This window comes from Salminus brasiliensis, chromosome 3, assembly GCF_030463535.1.
Source record: "Salminus brasiliensis chromosome 3, fSalBra1.hap2, whole genome shotgun sequence".
NCBI lineage: Eukaryota > Metazoa > Chordata > Actinopteri > Characiformes > Bryconidae > Salminus > Salminus brasiliensis.
In genome coordinates, this window is record NC_132880.1 from 12,687,429 (window position 1) to 12,707,608 (window position 20,180).

Here is a 20,180-nt window from a genome sequence, read left to right on the forward strand (position 1 = left end):
GAGGCTTGTGGGGTGCGGGGCTTAGGCTATGGGATGTGTGTGAGTGTGTGTGTATGTGTGTGTGTGTGTGTGTGTGTGTGTGAAATGGCAGTTATACCATAAATTCAGTGTGTAGCTGTATTGGCCCTGGGCTTTGCAGTCCTTTTGTAGCCCTGCTCTTAATTTGTGGAACCACCTGCACGATTTTGTTTACTCAGATCACTTTTATCTTACTAATTATGCGCTTTTGAGTGCTGCTTACATGAACCGATTGGCTGATTGTCTATCAGTCTTGCATGGTGAGGCTGCCCCCATGTGGCTAAGCTACACAGTTGCAGTTTCCTTTACAAGAGTTGCAATCACACGCCAGGCGAGAGCAGTGGAAAAGGGAGGAGGGTGAAGGAAAGGAAGCATAAGAGTGACTGAGACTTGTTTTTCAGTAATATGATGAGCACTTTCCAGCCACCCCAGCACTTTCCAGTGATGACTCTCAGTCTCTCTCTTCCTTTCTCTTTCTTCGTCTCTGGCATCGTTCTCGCCGTCTGTCCCCTCTTTGCACTCTCCAAACTCCAAATTAAACCACATTTCTAGCCCCTATACCAGCAGAACACAAGCCCTCTTCTCCCCATCAGTCTCCTCTTTCCTTTTTTCTCACTCATCCGAGTGAGTGTGATAGAGATGGTGAAGGACAGGCAGAGCAGTGCTTTTTGGGGGTGGAGGGAGGAGGTGGCAGGGAGGAGGTGAGGAGAGAGTGACTGTGTGTGTATGTGTGTACATGTGTCTCTTTCTCCTTTATCATCACTCCTTGTCATCTGTCTTATCTTTTGGCATTACTTAGATTTCAGATGTTGGACCATGGCTGTAGGTTAAAAAGTTGCCACCATTCAGATTGAACTGCACTAATATGAATATTTGTACAGCAATTTGCATTTAGTTGGAGATTAATTAAAACAGGGGCTGGTCAGACAATATTACTTGAAACGGTTTCAAGTGAGGTCTTCCCTCTGTTTTGATAAATTTGCGACTTTGAGACAGGAGACAGAAAACTGCACTTTATTTATAAAATGGCGACCATGGCAAAATGTCTGGATTTCAGGTGAGTGTGTTTCTCTCTCTCTCTTTCTCTCTCTCTCTCTCTCTCTAATGATCTCTCCTGAGGTGAGGTTTAGGGGTTAATTAGCTTTGCCATTGGTAACGGACTCTGCTAATGAGAGAACATCAAAACCAGCTGGAGTAAGAGCAATAGTAATGAAATGTCAGGGCCAACTCTCCAGAGGAATGTGGGGCGCCGCATACTTTGTACCCTCAGTGTGTGTGTGTGTGTGTGTGTGTGTGTGTGTGTGTGTGTGTGTGTGCATATGTTCATCTGCCTGTCCACAAAATGCTCTATATTCATATTGTCATACGTCTGTTTGCGTAAAGTAAGTAAATATTAAGATATTTACTACGAACGTGGGAATTTCTGGAAGGAAACCTTTTCTGAGTGGAGCGGCCTCCTGCCATTGCTTTGCTGCACTGCTGCATTTGCACTCAGTACAGCATGCTAACACATCAACTTTAGAATCATGCCATATAAGCTTATTCTTCTAACACTATGATATGCACAACATTCTTACTCTTTGAAACAGAGTATTTAAGGGCAGAAAACATATTCTTATATAAACTTAAACTTATACTTATCTTATTGGCACCATTTCTTTAATACAGGATCATGTATTGTCTGTGTGTGTGTATGTGTGTGAACACTATTTTTTCCATAGATTTTGAAAAATAAGTTTTCAAGACATGTGTAAAATAAACGTTAGCTAGTTGTACATTAAACCGTTTTAAGACCTAGCTAGTAATTTAAGTTGTAATATTTATATGGCAAATATTAAAAGAATAGCTGTGTCTTTCTTTCTGACTGTAAAGTCTGTAATAATCCCTACACCCAGTCCTAAACACACCTAAACTAAAATAACTCCCCTTCAGCACTATGTGATAAGGAAAAAATGGTTTGCGAAACATAGCATACATTTAAAATAAAAGGTTTAAAGGTTTAGAAATAAATAAGTAGACCTAATGACGCTTAGCCAATAATATTCAATTACTTTTTAGGAATGAGAAAGACAATTTAAAGTACACATGAAAAGGTTTTTAAATTGCAGTTAATTAGCATACTTGGTGAATCAACATTTTTTCAACACACACACACACACAAACCCACATGCGTGTGATAGTGTGTGGAAGACCACAAGAAGCAGGAAGTTTGTACGTATCACTACAGTGACTCACTGCAGAAATATCTGTGGGTAATAAAGTGACACACGATCATCTCCGCCATTAGACTGTACTACCTTCCACTATCTAATGAGATTTGATTTAATTTTTAAAGGTGACAGAAGTATTATATGATTTGTTATGTGCTTGGATTTGGCCATTAAATCTGCCAAAATCTGCCGAGTTCGTACATTTAAATATTGTGGAAACACTCAAATGCAGTTTTACTGTAAATTAAGATAGCTGGGGCATTTTACAGACAAACAAAAAAAATATATAACATAAAAAATAACTGAAACGTCTATGTTTGCGTACATGTGTTACAATGAAGGACATTGTCATTTAGAATTGAGTAAGGGTTCAGTTAACAACTAGCTACTTGTACACTTGTACAAGAGGTTGCCTGAGGTTGCTTCACACTCACCGACCAAAACATATCTACACTCGACTAATTAAATGCAGTATATATTTATGTATTTATTTATTTAGACTGTGTCTGGTTATTAAGTGTAGCCCAAATTTGCAGCGCATTCGTGTAAGCTCCATTTTTGCTGCTTCGAATCACACGAAGCCAATATCGAATGGAAAAGCTTATTACATTCCTGCCCGTTTGCTTTTTATAATATCAGTGAGTAAGACAGCCTTAAATTAGTAACCCAAAGTCGGTGGGTGGCAGAGGTTGTTAGTTTCAGTCAGCCTACAACAAAAACCTCGGTCGGAAAGTGAATGTGCCCGTTCAGCTTTGGTGACCTGCGTGACTAAAGCAACCGAAAACTTGTCCGTGAACCGCTGAGAGCAGCAGAGGCGTTAGCGTTAGCCTTAGCATTAGCTCATTCCCGCCGTTTCTGCGCGTGGATGCGACGTGGCCTTACAGTGACACACAGGAGCTGAAGGAGAAAGACAACAACCACCGACCTCATTAACAGCCTTAAGAAAAAGCTGTAGGCAGAATGTGGTAAAGCTGCGTCTGGTCGAAAAGGAGAACGGAGTCATAATCAAACGCTAACATTAACGTAGTAAATTTGACATTTTAAATATCGTGCCCTCAGGAATTCATTTTCTGTGTAGCCCAAGCGTCCTTTTATCTCCACACCCGTATCTGTATTCTATAGCATACAGTTAAACGCTTTTATCGTGTAATGTCTCGGAAATTAATTTAAAAAGTGCTGCAGTTGTAGTCCATATATGCGAAATACAGGGTAATATAATAAGGCTATCTTAATGGCACATGGCTTTCTGGTTGATTTCGGGGTCATTTGAGTTTACTGCAGATTTCAGGCTTTGATAGAACAAAAGAGGCTGGAATCCCACTGTGGAAAACAAGGCGTGCTCCTCAGCTAGATGAGACCCCTTTTTCTCATTTTCTCTTAGTAGCTAGAGGTGTGTGTGTGTGTGTGTGTGTGTGTGTGCTTGCGCCCGTGCGTACAACTGTGTAAAAAGCAGGAACAGACATGTCCCTCCTTCAGAAAGTGTTTAGGAAATACAGAAACATCAGATGGATGAATTATCACAGTAAATTGAGAAAATCAAGTGCAGACTATGTAAGAACCTGTAGCTAACCTCTCTATTTATTGTTTGCACATTGTCTCCCGAAATCTTTCCTTCATATATATATATGAAATTTATATGCATACACAAGGATCACTGTTACCTTAGAAAAATATGACAAACATAAAAACAAAAAAAAGAAATTATTGTAGTTAAAATGTTTCAGACTCTTTGGAAGAACACAAATTTGATTCCAGTAGTAATATTGGGTTATATTAAGGATACATAAATATACATACAAACAAATAATTGCTGTATTTCCCTATTCATTTTGTAATGGTAGTGCGAGCATCGCACTGAACACTACCTCTACAAGTAAAGACGATCTTAACACTACAGTGCTTTTGGAAAATCTGCCCCAGATAAGCAGCCTTTAAAATATAATATCATTATTAAATGGTATGTAGAATGATTGAAAATCAATTACGCAATTATGTTTAACTCCTGAATTTTGTCTTTGCCTTTCCATTTATTTTTTTTAATTCTGTAAATAATTCTGTTAACTCTAGTAAAGAAATTAATAGTAAAATAAACTGATATTAGAGTGATACAGTCAAGAGTGAGAGCTAATCTAGCTTTGTTCTAAGTTTTTTTTTCTGAGATATTGCTTGGTGTCTGGCAATTAGGAAACATTTGGGGCACTGGGGGCAAATGTTTCTTAAATTACAATTTTTTTACCCTCTTAAAAAGATCACAGCCAATAAGAAAGTTCACCTAAGAACAACACTACTCACAGTAACCACATTATTTTCCCCTTTGATAACCATTTTCCCTTTGCAGTGACACAAGGGTCACAGATGTTTCACCACTTAATGCTGAAGAGACAGTAAATTTGAACAGTTAGGTTGACACCAGTTTAAGTACTCAGTAGTGTGAGTGTACGTTGTCAGTACATTGTTTTGTTTTGTTTCGTTTTTTTCAATTTTAGCATAAGGTCAGTGGGAATTTTATGCTATGACATATGGACCAATAGAAACAGTTCAAAAAGAGCTTAACTTTGCCAACTTAACATTTTACATATACAGAGTTTTATTATGAGAGTGCCAATATATGCCCTACATTTTAGAGAGCATTTTCGGATGAGTGTAAGGGGCAGTATTTTCCGCTACCCTTGCTAGTGTGTCCCTTTCCACATGCAGGGTCTCAGCATGATGCCCGTACCATATAGCGCAGTCATGCTTAATGAGTGGACCCTTAAGTAATGCTGCCATTGGTTGCAACAGTAAAATGACTTGTTGACTAAAATGACCAAAGTTTCACCTCACCCTCTCTCCTGTACACCCTTTACAGTAGATATCAAGATGTCTAAAGCGGTCGAAGATGAGAAGACTGGGGCTGACTTTCCTGCAGACAGCACAGGTAAAAATAGTGTGTGTGTGTGTGTTTGTGTTTGTGAGAATGTGTGTAGGACAGTGGATTTGTGGTACATACTGTGATTCATTATTGCATGAGGGGAGAAATACGGCACACTGTGCACGTTTATACACAGTGATTAATTTCTTCATCTAGTGTACTTGTAGGTGTGTGTGTGTGAGAGAGAGAGAGAGAGAGAGAGAGAGAGAGATAGAGCATGTATTGCTGATGGGATCTAGGTTTGTAACATTTCTCACATTTTCCACTAAGTGTGAATCAGATCCGCAGAAGACTTTAGTCACCCTGAGTCCCTGATTTATGCCACAATAAAGGCCAACACGCATACACACGCATGTGCTCACACACACACACACACACACACACACACACACATACACAGACAAAACGGCAAGTAAACCCAGGTTAAACGCTCTGTGGTATTCCAGTAATGTGATGCCTCTGGCTAACCAGCTGACTCTTTGTTGATGTGAGGGCTGAAGCCTGAGGCACTACTCTGACCTTGTGTGTGTGTGTGCTCTCTTACAGACTCAGAGAGGAACAGTCCTGAGGCTAGCGATCAGGTGTGTGTCATTTTTATCTCTTTTATAGCACACACTTTATTTTTTATTTTGTCACAAATTTGTATGTCAGTGAATGGGGAAGTGTTATGTGTTAGCAATAAAGAGGCGTTATCAAAGAAAATATATGTGAGTAAATAAAATAGGTTATCAGTAAATGCATTTAGCAATGTAGCAAAAATCAATCAATTACTGTGTGTTATTAATATGCACAAACAAAAGTATGAAGTGATGCATATCATTACTGTCACGCAAAAATCTTTTTTTTTTTTATATACTTTTTACATAATGTGAATCTGGCAGTTGTTCTTTACAATGTGTTCATAATAATTGGACTAACAGACTTGGAATAGAATCTTTTAACATCGACTTTCATTAAAAGTTAAGAAGTTTTTTTCCTTCTCCTGTAAAGTTGCTGTTTTGAAAACAGTGACAGTGCTGCTATGTATAAATATATCTAATGATCCTAATATATTAAGCCTGTGCAAATAATAAGGTTTCCGATTATTAGCAGGGCACTGAGAAAAGAGACTTTTTAAGATTTGTGCAGGATGATGAATAGCTGTAGATGATTCAGAAACAACAGAGAAAACTTGTAAAAATAAGAATGTAAAAGAGTATCTCAGGGCAGAAAAAGAAAAGATAGATAAATACATTAGGTGTTTATTATTTTGATAGATTGAGTAAAACATGCTGCATTGTCAATATTCAAATAAATATTGACAATAAATATTGATAATAAAGTTATTATATTCATATACAATAACAAAAATGAGTTCAGTGATTCCAAACATGTTAACAGTTTAAAAACTTAAAAACAAATGTTTTAAATATATCAGTGACGTTTTGCATATACATTTTTTGGCCGACTCAAACAGAAAGAAACGGATTGAAATTAATGTTGCCAAAATTGTTTATTGTAATTTTACAGGACTAATTTTCTATGTTCTTTTTATAACAGTTAAATAGGGGTGGAAGATATATTATACTGCAGAACATATTTTACACAATGTGTCACAATAGTTATTTCCCCTGACATCTATTAAGCCAGAAAAGACAAACAAGAAGCAATGATGGCACATAAAAAAGAGAAAAGGATCATCATCAATATAATACAATAAATTAGGACTAATTATGCTTACTTTAGAATGCAACATTAAGTTGATTATTATTTTTTATTTTATTTTTATTTTATGTATTGACATACTTAAGCATATTGTGGTGTAATTTACAATACAATAATTAAACATCATTATAACAATAATTAAAAATCATTATAATTATTAACTATAATTATAAATCTTTTTTTGGGGGGCAGAAAGATTACTACTGGCAGTCTACAATCTGATTGCTGATCAATCAGAAATGTTTCATTTAGTAAGCCTTTCACAGCACTCCACAGATGCTGTTGGAAGGTTTTTGCTGTCAGTCACGTCTAATTAGGCTCAGTTACGTCTGTGGCAACAACTACAATCTAACGCCTGCCGTGCTTTTTCCTCTTTCCACTCAGACCCAGCCAATGAAAACGAGTCCATTCTGCCTCTCTCCGACACAAAGCCACACCAAGGTGAGTGTGTGAGTGTTTAGGGGGCTGAACGTACGTAGATTGAGGGGAGTTTAAGTGAATGTGTGTGAATTTGTTTTGGAACGTGTGTTGGCCGGCGTGGGAATGTTTTTCTTTTGATGCGTGAGAACCCTCAGGTGATTCTGTTTAAAGAGTCAGTAATATGCAAATAAGGCTGACTGAATGCTCCCCGCCCAGATGTCTGACAAGATACAGAGAGAGAGAGAGAGAGAGAGAGAGAGTGGAAGGCGCTCAGTGGGGAAGGTTAGGCAAGAGTGAGACGGTTGTAGTTAGTAGAAGTACAGTTACAGACTCTGGAGCGCCTATTTGCATAGCGTCAACTGCTTGGACAGGCCCTGCTGCTACCTCTTTGTAAACATCCGTGAGTAAGTGTTTGAAGGAAGACATAAGTATCTGTAAGCGAAATGTCACTAACACCAATGAACCAGTAAGTACTGTAGATGAATTAGTGACTGATTTTGAACATTTACAAGAGAAGGGAGTGCACTTCTTTCTTCTCCTGACTCATTGGAACGATGAATTTCTTTTGGTATTTTTACTTTACATTAATATGCCGCGTAAATGGATTCAACATACGTGGATTCAGTTTTGAAGTGTATATATAAAGTGTGTGTAATGTGTAATGTGTGTATGTGTTACAGGTTAAAACAGAAGAGCCACCTGAGATGCCCAGTTCTCATGCTCCACCTCCTCCCCCTGCTCAGCCAACTCTACCACACACACAACTCATGCTGGCTGGTAGTCAGCTTGCCGGGGTACGCACATATACAAACACATGCACACACGCAGACACACACAATGCTTATTTCTTTATGTATTCTAATTATTGTTGCTATATAGACATGTCCAGTGTACACTCTTATGTTCTTAGAATGTTTTAAGAAATATAATAAATGTTGTATCTTAATCTTGTAGTTTAGGCTATATGCTGTGGTAAACTTTCTGAAGTCATGCTACTGCACACTTTTATTTTTGGTAACACATCTGCCCACATCCTGGAGTGTGTTCTGCATCTGTTCAACAGTTAAATAGATTTTTGTCTTCATAACTGAAAGCATTATTTAGTTATCCACCTCTCTCTCTCTCTCTCTCTCTCTCTCTATATATATATATATATATATGCATATATATAGTGGCCTCTTTCATGGTCTACAAGGTTGTTTCCTATTGCTAAGACAACTAGTAATGCAACCCCAGACAGCTGGGCAAAAACATCTCAGCAGCCAGTTCTTGTATTACAGATGCTCTCCTGCAAGATTAAAGAAAGTTTTGTAGGGTTGTGATTTCTGTATGATACACCAGCATGCTCTAGATATGAAACCCTGTGTATAACAGCTGACATTCTGCAACAAAGTAGTGTACATTTGCTTACAGATAACACTGAAGTAAACTATGCTTGAGCTGAGCAATACACTCCTTCATTCTGTTTCTCTCGCTCTTGCTGAATTTGTCCACTCTTTGTAGCTCAAACATTTAAACTTCTGCCCTGCGACCTTGCAAATACACACAGAGGCTTCTTCCAGGTTTATGAAGCCTCTCACTCATGCTGCTTCGACTGAGCTTTCCTGCTGCAACTTTGGTGACACTGTTGTCTGCTTTGTTCTCTCCTCCTTTGGGTCTTTCTCTCCATTCTTTGCTTACGCTTCCAGCTGGCAGCTCTTCTCCCAGCACAGCAACAGCTCTTGCTGCAGCAGGCCCAGGCACAGCTCCTTGCCGCCGCTGTCCAGCAGTCCAACGCTGCACATGCTGCCCATGCTGCCCAGGCTGCTGCCGCCGCCAATCAACAACAGCAGGCCCAGCAGCAGCAACAGCAGCAGCAACAAAGTCAGGCACAGGTCCAGCAGCAAACCAAACCTGAGCAAAGTCCTCAGGCCCCACCCCCGCTTGCCCTCTCGCAGCCAATCCAGCTCACAGCCCAGGTACGACTATTGCTTAAAGTTCAACTGTTCCACAATAGAGGCCGGGAGGTTAATGAAAAGATTCTGTTATTTGTGTTCATGGCTATATTTCCATTTTTTTGCATTGCAAGTGTGCATTCAACAACTGGAATTTCTCCTGCTTCCTTCTAGTAGCAAGGGAAATTAGAATTAACATAAATAGTTTTATAATAAATTTGATGTATTTTTCTATTGAATATTTTGATATTTGTAGGACATTCAACAGTTATTACAGCTGCAGCAGTTGGTGCTGATGCCAGGTCACCCACTGCAGTCTCCCGCTCAGTTCCTTTTACCACAAGCCCAGGCCCAACAGAGCCAGCAAGGTGAGTCCCATTTATTAATCTGCAAAGGTTCATTCATTTCCATCTTACATTTTCTGTATGTTCATTTCATGAACACATCTCTCTAGCAACACGATCTGTTCCTTCACCCCAGGTCTACTTTCAACAACAAATCTGATTCCACTACCTCAACAAAGTCCAGGAGCCCTACTGACCACCCCGCCCAGACTGAGCATGCAAACACAGGTATAGTACACCCTCAGGCTTTTGTTTGCTTTTGGTCTGTGTTTTGCAGAACAGAAATGACTAAGAAAGGGCTCTTAGTTCTAAATAACGTAAAGTAACTTGTTGAGTTACTTTAGTTTATTAAAACACACAGTTTTCAAACGTTCTCACGTAACATCCTAATGTACAATAAATGAATGTCATTTTGGACACCCTACAAATGTATTATTACCACATTTTTTCTTTAAAACCAAATTTTACATTCAAATAAGAAATGTGTTACTGTTGGTCTCAAACTGCACAAGTGTTCCACATCACAGTGTGTGTCCCATGTGTGTTTTAGCGCCGTCATGATGACAGGCTGTGGTTGTTACAGAGGGAGAAGAGTGTAGAAAGCACAGTGAGCTCTGCCCCCTCAGCAGCTCCGCCAATGAGCTCGGTTGCTGCAGTGACCCCTCACGCTGAGGAGCCCAATGACCTGGAGGAGTTGGAGCAGTTCGCTCGTACTTTCAAACAAAGGAGGATTAAACTGGGCTTTACACAGGTGTGTTTGTGTGTGTCTAAACAAACATACAGTAAAAAAATGCATTACTAAATATATCTAATAGGGGTGGTCCACTGAATTCTAATATGACATTGTAACATGATGTGGATTTTACCATGTTGTGGATACCGTGACAGGCCAAAACAAACAGCCCGCCAGGACACAATACGTTTACATGGCTAGCAAAATGTATAGGGCGTATGTCTTCTATATTTTCTTATATGTTCTATGTGAGGTAAAACATGATATAATTGGTTTATATTATTTTATTCCATCCACTGATACATGGCTACATAGACATACACAGGAGACATTTTACAGGCAGGTGAAAGTAACTGGACTTTTTAATCGTTTAAATGATGTTAGTTACAGTGCTTAAAGTGACACTAAATAGGACAGGCAGCACGCTTGGCAGCATGTTGTTCTATTTTTTTGCTGCTTGCCATTGAAGCATGTACAGTTTACACTCCCAGTGCATTTTCACTTAAAGCTGATATAAAAATAAACAGAGATAAACAGATATAATGTTACCTGTTAAACAAGAAGAGGAAGAAAAAAAGGAAGTATCCCAGCTAACATATTGTTTTTATTTTAGAGACTAGCTACAAAGTGCAAAACAGAATTTAAAAAGTAGGCAGAATAAAAATAAATAAATAATCAACATGGGCTAGAATATTCATTTCCAATAATTTTAGATTAGTTGTCCAGTCCTACTGTGATGTTTGTATCTTCTGTTTAAGGTTAAGGTCATAATACTTAACATGAATAGGCCTTTATCATTGTTCATGAATTCCCACAGTATTCACAGAATTCCTCAGTATTTCCCACTGTCACATTGCTTACAAACAGCAATTCATTATTGATAACAACAAGAGGATAAATAAAGTGCTTGATAAAAGTGCTTGTGTGTTTAATTTCATGTCTCGTAAAATGTGTTTATGGTGTCACATTTAATTTCTTTTGGAGGCACAGTAATTTACTGGTTTGGTGTATTTGTGGTACCCTTCATTTGTTAAAATTGATATCAAGGGACAGTGTCAAGGTGATGTGCAATTTGACATTAGTGAACCTCACATTCCTAATTTCTTGTTTATATATTTCAAGTGTATATAGACATAAAACAAATACTAACCATAACCATCAGCCTAATTGATTCTAATTACTCTGTTTGCTTGTTTGTGTGTTTCACACACACTTGTCTTTGTAGGGTGACGTGGGGATGGCCATGGGAAAGCTGTATGGCAATGATTTTAGTCAAACCACCATCTCTCGCTTTGAGGCACTCAACCTCAGCTTCAAGAACATGTGCAAGCTCAAGCCACTGCTGGAGAAATGGCTGAGTGATGCAGGTGAATGCGTTTGTGTGTGTGTGAGGATGTGTGCAGCAGTCTATCCTAACAGCAAGCGATGCGAGTGAACGCCAGATACAAAACATTTTGTTGCTTTTTGTTGTTGTTTGCCTTATCAGTCTGACATAGCATTTAAATCAAATGTAAAATATGTAAAAGATACACATAAGCATGTATTCAAATAAAACATCTTCATTCTCCTTGAAAATAGGACACTGTCCTAGTTTGTAGTTTGCTGTTAGCCCAGACTTAATATTAGGATTAGGTGATTGTGTGCATATGACACATAAAGTTTAATGTATCATATATGCATTTTGGTAGCCTAAAAAAGCCTTTAGCATTACAAATGCTTACTCTGTGTTTGTGTATGCTTGTGTGCAGAAACCATGGCGATAGACAACATGCTGCCCAGTCCCAGCTCCCTGTCTTCTCCGATGCTAGGCTTTGAGGGGTTGCCTGGACGACGCAGGAAGAAACGCACCAGCATTGAGACAAACGTTCGCGTAGCCCTGGAGCGCAACTTCATCACAGTAAGACACAAACACTTAGGACCTACTCAAGCACCCCACATGTCCATGTCAAATACAGAAAGCCTACTATATAAGTAAATTATAAATGCACATTTAAGGGTGATAATAGTAATCATCTATATACTGAAAAATTAATGTGGAGGTTTGATCTTTTCTCAACAGAAACGCAATTTGTGCAACGTGCTGTGTTTGGAGAAAATTGTGAACATTATTTTTTTAATTGCACAGCTAGACCTTTTGCTAATGTGCTACTCATATCATAATCCATACAGAACCAGAAGCCGACCTCAGAGGAGATCCTTCTGATGGCTGAGCAGCTCAACATGGAGAAGGAGGTGATCCGCGTCTGGTTCTGCAACCGCAGGCAGAAAGAGAAACGCATCAACCCCTCCAGCGCCACCCCTCCCCTGCCCAGCCAGCCCCCCCCTGCGACGCACAAACCCCCCTGCTACAGCCCACAGATGGTACGACCCACCCACACCCCTCTCTCACTCTCCTCACTTCATACTCTCCCCAGCTTTTCCATCCATGGTTTGCTCCACTCATTTTTTTGTCAGGCCGTTCATGTGACAGGACCATTGGAGGAGCATGTGCCTCTCTGGTGCTAGGTGTGTTTTATGAAAAAAAAGTTATTTTATTAAAAAAAGAACATATTTTTATTGTAATTTATTTTGTATCACTGAAAGAAAATAAATACTTAACTACCAGATTGGGACCATTTCAATTTAGTTCAAATTGACGTTTTTTTCATTTTATTAAATACATTCACTGAATTTGTTTTATATTTTCTGGATACTGTGCACCAGTGTGTGCCACAGTTAGGACCAGTGCTTCATTAAGTGTGAACATTTGTGTGGGTTCGTGCCAAACTTCTAATTGCTGTGCACATGCACACACACATTTCCAGAAACATTCAGAGAAAAAACAGAAGTGGGACTTGCAAGGATAGGCTTTTGCCCTTTGATCTGTGATGTAATAGGTACAGTCAAACGTATTATGTACCATCAGGTGCAGGAAAGCACTTAAGAGTTTTAGGAAGAGGTGAAAGGGGAAAGGACTTGCCCTAAGTGCCAGGCTGTAAAGTGGATATGAGGTTAAACTGATGCCTACAAAGACTTCCCCAGCCACAAAAGAATGCCGGACCTAATAAAATGCACTTACAAATAGTGCAAATATAGCCTAGCATGCTCCTTATGTAAGCTGCTGTGCTTCTGTCTATATATATATATATATGATCCTTCAGAGTGTGGTAGAATATGAGCTTGTGATATGTGACTGATATTCATGGTCATGTCTTTTCTTGTTAAAAAGGAGGGCTTCTGACACTAACATATAAAACTATATACATTTTAATAAAAAATTAAATCTTCTTCAATAGATCACGTTCATCATACATCAATAAATGCAACACCAACAGTGAGGCATTATGTTATTAATAAAGTAGCTTAGACACAAACCGTTTCCACTCATGGCTTTGCAAACAAGAGGTTAAAATAGCTAGCGTATAAGTATAAGTAGTATATTAGTGCAAATATAAGGTGTCATTTGATTAGAGCTGTGTGTGCCTGTGCTGTTTGAGGGAATCACATCCTTCACTTAAAAAGGTTAAGAACCACTGTTATATTCCAAAGTATGCCTAAGCTATGAGAGGACTTTAAACTCCAGACTAACATTGCACATCTCTCCCTCTCTCTCTTTCTCCATCCATGCCCAGATGTCCACTCAGGGACTAGCTCAGGCTGCCACCAGCCTCAGTGCTACAGGTAAAAGCCTAATCTTTCTCTTTCTCTTTCTCTCTCTCTCTCTCTCTAAATAATCAAAAACAATGATTACTTTTTTGTAAGATGGCAGAACCACACAACCCTGTACTTAGCCTCTTTTTTGCTTGGCTAAAAGGTAACACATGACAAGTAGAACAGATTTTCAGTACACATAGAAAAATAATATTTGGTACATTTTTGACATAAAAATTATAAAATTGACTCAGTACTGCACTAAACGTACAACAGTTAACGGTACACTAGTGCCACTTCTGTCACTTTCTGCATTCCTCCTGTATGCATTTATAAATTGGGGCCTGAGAACTGACATTTTCTGTCCTCTCGTCATTTTATTTAGAAAAGATTCTTTGCCTATGCCCTGCAATTGATCATCTTTAATTCTCTGTTTCATGTCTGTGTAGCTGTTAGTCCCACCCCCTCTGTGGCTTGCCCTCCTAACCCCACTAGCCATGCCGCCATGAGCTCTGCCCCACCTTCAGTGACTCCGCCTCCTCTCAGCACAGCAAGTCCTGCCCCACCCAGTTTGAGCAGCCCTGGTCTCAACACAGGGTAAGCACATTGCTTTCTCTCTCTCTTTCTCTCTCTCACTCTCTCTCTCTCTCACACACACACACAGTTGTTTGCTGCCTATTAACTTTTTCTACAGAGAGTTGCATGGATGGATTTGCATCCTTGTAGGAGGATACTGTTAAGGAGTTGTCTAAACATCTAATTGATAGATGTAGACAGATGTTTAGAGGTATTTGAAACATGTATGAAAAGGGTTCACAAGATCGTATGATTGGTTTAATATTTGAAGTTTAAAATGAAAAATGTGGCAAGATGAACCATTAACTTTATCCAAAGGTCAGTTTAATTCCTGAGCAGTCGAGGGGCAGCACACCCTAACTTCCACTGAGTTTGTCCGTGTCACAACTGTTTTCTCAAAGAGCAATTCATTTATATTTTCTTTATTTATTTTCTTTTAATTTTTGGTTTGCCTCTGTAATCACTGGGGACATAAAATGGTGCTTCCCAGGCAACACAGCTGAATAGGTATACACTAATTGATATCAAAATTTCCCCTGCCCTATCAAGCACGTAAGTAACATTACACTGTCTATTAGCAGTGTGTTCTGGCAGTCAGGGAATGTGGCTTCTCTAAATTTGGCTTAGACCATTGAAGTGTTGAGTAACACTGAATTGATCACTGACCAGTGAAAATAATTTATCTCTCTGGAATGTGCCAGCAGACTCACTCGGCTTCCTTGCTCCTTTGATTTCTTCTTCTTGCAGACAAACGTACATTCACACACAGTTGTGTACACCTTCATTACTGTGTACACTTTTGAGATGCCTCTAAAAATCCTCGCTTCTTCCCGCATGTATGAATGTGTGTGCATGTGTATGTATACGCGTGTGTGTGTATAAATGGGACCATACACATTGCAGGAACACAATGATGGGTGTAAGCACGGGCATAAACCAGGCCCTCATCAGCAGCAACCCCCTGGCTACCATGCAAGGTTTGTGACCAAGGAAGCAGGATGCAAGAAAGGGAGAAAGAAAAAGATGGAAGACTTATTTAAGAAGCAAACAAAAGCAATGACAAAGATTTGCAAAAAGACAAATAGCGAAACAAAAGACAAGTTAAATAGCTAGTGAAGCCAGAGAACCTTCTTAGTTTTTAGGTACCACTAGCAGTATATTAATATATATTGAAAGAAATGGTTTGAAGGCAAGAACTGTAACATTAGTCACCAGGAAGGAATGAGAACAACCTTTTTTTTATAATTCTCAACCATGTTTACCATATAAACCAGGTTTATAGACCTACGAGGTCATGTGTCATTTCGTAGTTGGCATCGTGCCTGCATAAGGAACTTTGGCTTCTAAGCTTGTATAAGCTATGGTGGGAAAGAAATGGCATTGCTGCTATTGAAATATGAATAATGCACATTGAATTGAAGTCACATAAAAGTAAGTCTACAGCTAAACCTCAACACTATAATTGAGAGAATCAGAGCAGTGTTGCTATGTGCAGCCCAGGTCTGCATTGCTATGAGAAACCCATGCAGACAGGCATCTCCCCTCATCATCGGCAAATTCCTAAAAAGGGAGATGGTAACCTGTTGCATTTTCTGAGGCACACTCTGGTCCCTGAAAGGGACACAAGAACAACACTAAATGTAAGACTCTCACTAAATGTAAGACTCTCTTTCTTACAATGTACATTGTGCTCATCATTTAAATAATTAGTGTAGTTACAGATTAATTAAAGGTTTTAGTTTGTGCCATTTGAGTTTTGATATACCCTATACAGTCTTATTCTAAAGTTTTGGCACCCCTGCTGAAATCACATGCTTTGTTAAAAATCTATGTGAAAATAAGTGAACAAATCCTCTATAGGAAAGAAACTATTCATTTTCTGCACATTTTACAGCACAATTCTTATAAACTAAAATATTGTATGTTTGTACAATCCACGTTTTATCAATCAGGTTTTTTTTTTCATTCAGCAAATTTACTATATACTTTACTACTTATTTGTGCATAAGTGTGTTCACTGCAGAGATTTGTCCAATTTTCAATTGTCTAGTTGATGGTTTAACCCTATTCCGAAAACTTCTGAGGTAGATGGTGATGGTGGTAAAAGTCACCTGACTGTAGACAGCAGTGTCCCAAGTGTTTCTAGTTAATGGCAGGCCTGTACCTTGGTGGTTCTTAGACTGAGAGTTCTCTGTTTGAGCCTGACATGGACTACTAGATGAGGGCATGTTTTCAGTGGTCTGTAAATTGTAACATTCATCAAAGCTCTTAAAAGAACTGGACCAATGTGTCAGAACTGATGGGTCCCTAAATAACATTTTTAATTGCATTTTTACCATCACTTGAAAAGTTCGTTAGGGGATGTTTTGTGACACTGTTCTAACAAATTCACGTTTCCTCACATCCTTTTCACTGGCCTGTTGCCTCTGAGTGCATTTTTTTGCGTGTAAGTTTTTTTCTGTTGCCTGAGCCCATTGTTTTATTTCATAAGAATATGGAACACTATATTATTTCATCCTGTAAATTTACCATTTGTTTTTGCATATTTTTCCCTAATGTATCGTCCTTTCTTCTTGTCTCACAGCCCTGGCTGCCAGTGGTGGCCAAATGCCCATTACAGCTCTTGAGGGCAGTGGTCAGATGTTCCTCGGAGGAGCTGGATGTCCAGGGGCTGGACTGCGCCACTCCCTCTTCCTTAACCGCCCCACCCTGTTGCCAATGGCAACAGGGGCCAGCATGGGATTGGTCAGCGTTGCCAGAGCGTCTCCACCACCCAGCATGAGCCGCATGAGCCCTGACTCATGCTCTGCCTCTCCCTGCTCAAGTCCCGCCTCCTTCTGTTCTTTTAGTGAAGCCTCGCCCCCGCCCCTGGGTGGGGCCATGGCTGAGTGACACCCACTGCAACCTGTCGGCTTGCTCGAGAGGGAGGAGTCAGCGGAGCAGTCGGAACACCAAAAACAAAAACCTCGCCTTTTCAACCAAAGCCATCTCTCACTCCCTCCATCACTCTCCTTCACTCCCTCTCTCACAGAGTCTTTTAATGCCAAAAATACACAGACTGAACGAGGGAGGGGCGTGCGGGAGAACGGGGGAGGAGGAGAGAACAGGAGAACGGGGGATGTTTAAACCAAAAAAAATTGATCTGTCTATTCATATTTGGAGAGGTGGCATTGCAGAGTTTCTTTGTTGGCCATTAACGACACTGTATATGTACTCCTTTCTAATCAACGAAGAGACTTAAAGACATGGATAAACCCGAGGGCAGGGATGAGAGCCAAAAAAATGACTGTGTTGTGAAAAAAAAAAAAAAAAACGGGTGGCAGAGAGAAAGGAAAGAAAGAAGGACAATTGACAAGTGTCAATGGATGGAACGGAAAAGTTTAAACCAAATAAACACATAAGACGCAAATGGAAAGAAAAGACTCATGAAGACAAACAATGACAAGAATGCCAAAATTGCCAAAACCAAAATACCAAAAACCGAAACCAAAAAATCGGAGAGAAAAGCTTTACCTTAAAAGACTTTTTAAACCTGACCCGCCTAGGATCAGTTCATCAACTTCACAGAACAGCGCCAAAAATATTTCTCATTGTTGAGAGTTAAGTTTACTTTCTGTAGTACTCCAGTGATTCTGCATCCTGCTTCAGATTCACCTTCTAATTTTGTACTTTTTTCAGCATTGTTTTTGCCTTTCTGTATATTTACATCTTTCTTAATCTACCTCTGCTGTCAACTCACTAGATTTACACCATTTCAATTGACCAGTACTCTGGACACTTCCAACCAGTCACAGCCACAGTTCTTTTTGTCATCTTCATTTCCATTCAATGGCATGATAATGGTTGCATTTGGAAAGATTCTGAAATGTCTCTGTGAGGTGCAGAGTGCATTTTATGCTTACATTAGATGTATACTCAAGCAAGAGTGATGATAATGTGCCAATGAGACACATTCTTCCCAAAACATTCATCATCCTATTTTTTAAAATTGTTATTCATACTGTCATTCTTTAACTCAGACTTATTCTCTTGGATACCAAAGCGTTTGTCTGACCTTTTAGCACGGGCTAAGAAGCATTCAGACAAGACCTCAGACATGTCAAAAAAAGAAAACAAAACACAGACACACAAATAGATGAAGAAATGAAAAGGAAATTATAATAATGGGAAAAAAGCGATGCTGTCCCCCCCACCCCAAGCCCCCAACCCCCTGCCCTCCAGCCTCTCTCTATCCCTCTCCTGTGCCTCGGAAAAGATCAGATCAAAAGGGCCAAATCAAGGAGGAGGAGAAGAGGAAGAGAAACAAACCGACAAAACAAGAGGAGCAGTGGTTGAAGAGGACGCATGGGATGCACAGGGGAAACTCTACAAGCATGAGCTGGACGGGGAGCCTCCAAACCGGGAAGCTGAATGTTGCTGTTGTTGATTTCCTTTTTACTTTCTTTTCTTTTTTCTTTTTTTTCTTTCCTTTTCCAACACAAAGATCAAACCAAAAATGAACGTGAGCAAAACCAATGAAGGACTGAATGAACTGACTGACAAAGAGAAGGAACCCAAAAACCAAATATAAGGAGTGGACAAATTTGAGGTGGACAAGGAGGGTACTTTTCGAAAACAGAGGTAGGGCAGCACCTGTTTGACGTAGACTGACCAGGCTGTGATTGGCAGTCCGACAGTCCAAAGTATTGACTGACAGATGAGCTTAGTGCCCTCTCCTCCTTCCCTCCTGTTCATGATGTATGGCCTCGATTCGTTCACTCTCTTTTCCTGGGCGGAGGAATATTTATTGACCTCACTGAACTGAACTTCGAAATATATATATATATATTTTTTGTTTTATTGCTTTTTTCCTTGGTCTGTCTGTTGATGCTGTATGACCTTGTCTCATTCTTTCTATTTTTGGGATGGGGTAATGTATTGCCTATTTTCATATTTTGTCCGTTTTATTGTTTTGATCTTGTTGTGGGGGAGTTTCTCATCAGGTGGTTTGAAATAATACTGTGAAAATGTAGCTTCCAAGTTTTTCTTTGATCAAGAATGTTGTGAAAAAATAAGCCAAAACTGAAAAACCAAAATCTTTTTTTTTTTTTGGACACACAAACAAACCAAATAGCAACCAAACCAATGCACAATGGGTGAAGGGAGACAGTTATGTAACTGTATTGGTGCTCTATGGAAAGAGAAAGAGAGAGAGAGAGAGAGAGAGAGAGAGAGAGAGCTAACTCTACCAGAGAAACTGTGTGTGTGTGTATGTGTGTGTGTGTTGTGTGTGTGTAGGTGTGTGTGAGTGTGCGTGTGTGTGTGATTGCGCAAGGAAGCTATTCTCCAGCATGTAAACCAAACCGAAAATAACCAGTTAGCCTACACACCTTCTGTCCAGTGTGTCACCAAAAACAGTGTTTGACTATGTGATCTTGCTCAGAGATGTACAAGAACACAGACACATAGAAACCAATGAGAACTAGTGGGAGGGGGGGAGGGATTGGGTTTTAAATCAACTGTAAAATCAGTTGAAATACACTTCTAGAGGGAATGTACCTGTTAGTGCTTCGATAGATTTTGTAGGAAAAAAAGATCTATGTTCTACTGCTTACTTATTGCTAATGTAAAAAAGGCTGTGATAAAAAAACGTCCTTATGAAATGTTGACGATGATAATGATGACTTTAGACCAAAAGCTTTAAACTGTCTCTCTTTGGAT

General features: G+C 39.4%; 1 protein-coding gene across 4 annotated transcripts in view; it reads left to right on the plus strand.

Moving 5' to 3' along the window:
• Nucleotides 1-19,938, plus strand: part of pou2f2a (POU class 2 homeobox 2a) — a 43,979-nt gene extending 24,041 nt beyond the window's left edge. Inside the window, exons 2-16 of one of the 4 annotated variants that reach the window (XM_072675522.1) lie at nucleotides 5,077-5,145; nucleotides 5,686-5,720; nucleotides 7,228-7,284; nucleotides 7,944-8,057; nucleotides 8,952-9,221; nucleotides 9,454-9,565; nucleotides 9,678-9,769; nucleotides 10,092-10,292; nucleotides 11,500-11,641; nucleotides 12,023-12,171; nucleotides 12,444-12,635; nucleotides 13,886-13,934; nucleotides 14,354-14,501; nucleotides 15,384-15,457; nucleotides 17,065-19,938. In XM_072675522.1, coding sequence (XP_072531623.1) covers nucleotides 5,077-5,145; nucleotides 5,686-5,720; nucleotides 7,228-7,284; nucleotides 7,944-8,057; nucleotides 8,952-9,221; nucleotides 9,454-9,565; nucleotides 9,678-9,769; nucleotides 10,092-10,292; nucleotides 11,500-11,641; nucleotides 12,023-12,171; nucleotides 12,444-12,635; nucleotides 13,886-13,934; nucleotides 14,354-14,501; nucleotides 15,384-15,457; nucleotides 17,065-17,372 — 2,012 coding nt within the window. In that variant the 3' untranslated portion in view covers nucleotides 17,373-19,938. Of the gene's footprint in view, nucleotides 1-5,076; nucleotides 5,146-5,685; nucleotides 5,721-7,227; nucleotides 7,285-7,605; nucleotides 7,668-7,943; nucleotides 8,058-8,951; nucleotides 9,222-9,453; nucleotides 9,566-9,677; nucleotides 9,770-10,091; nucleotides 10,293-11,499; nucleotides 11,642-12,022; nucleotides 12,172-12,443; nucleotides 12,636-13,885; nucleotides 13,935-14,353; nucleotides 14,502-15,383; nucleotides 15,458-17,064 lie in introns of those variants that run through there. The other 3 variants (XM_072675523.1, XM_072675524.1, XM_072675525.1) reach the window with 3 other exon arrangements.
• The last annotated feature ends 242 nt before the right edge of the window (nucleotides 19,939-20,180 follow it).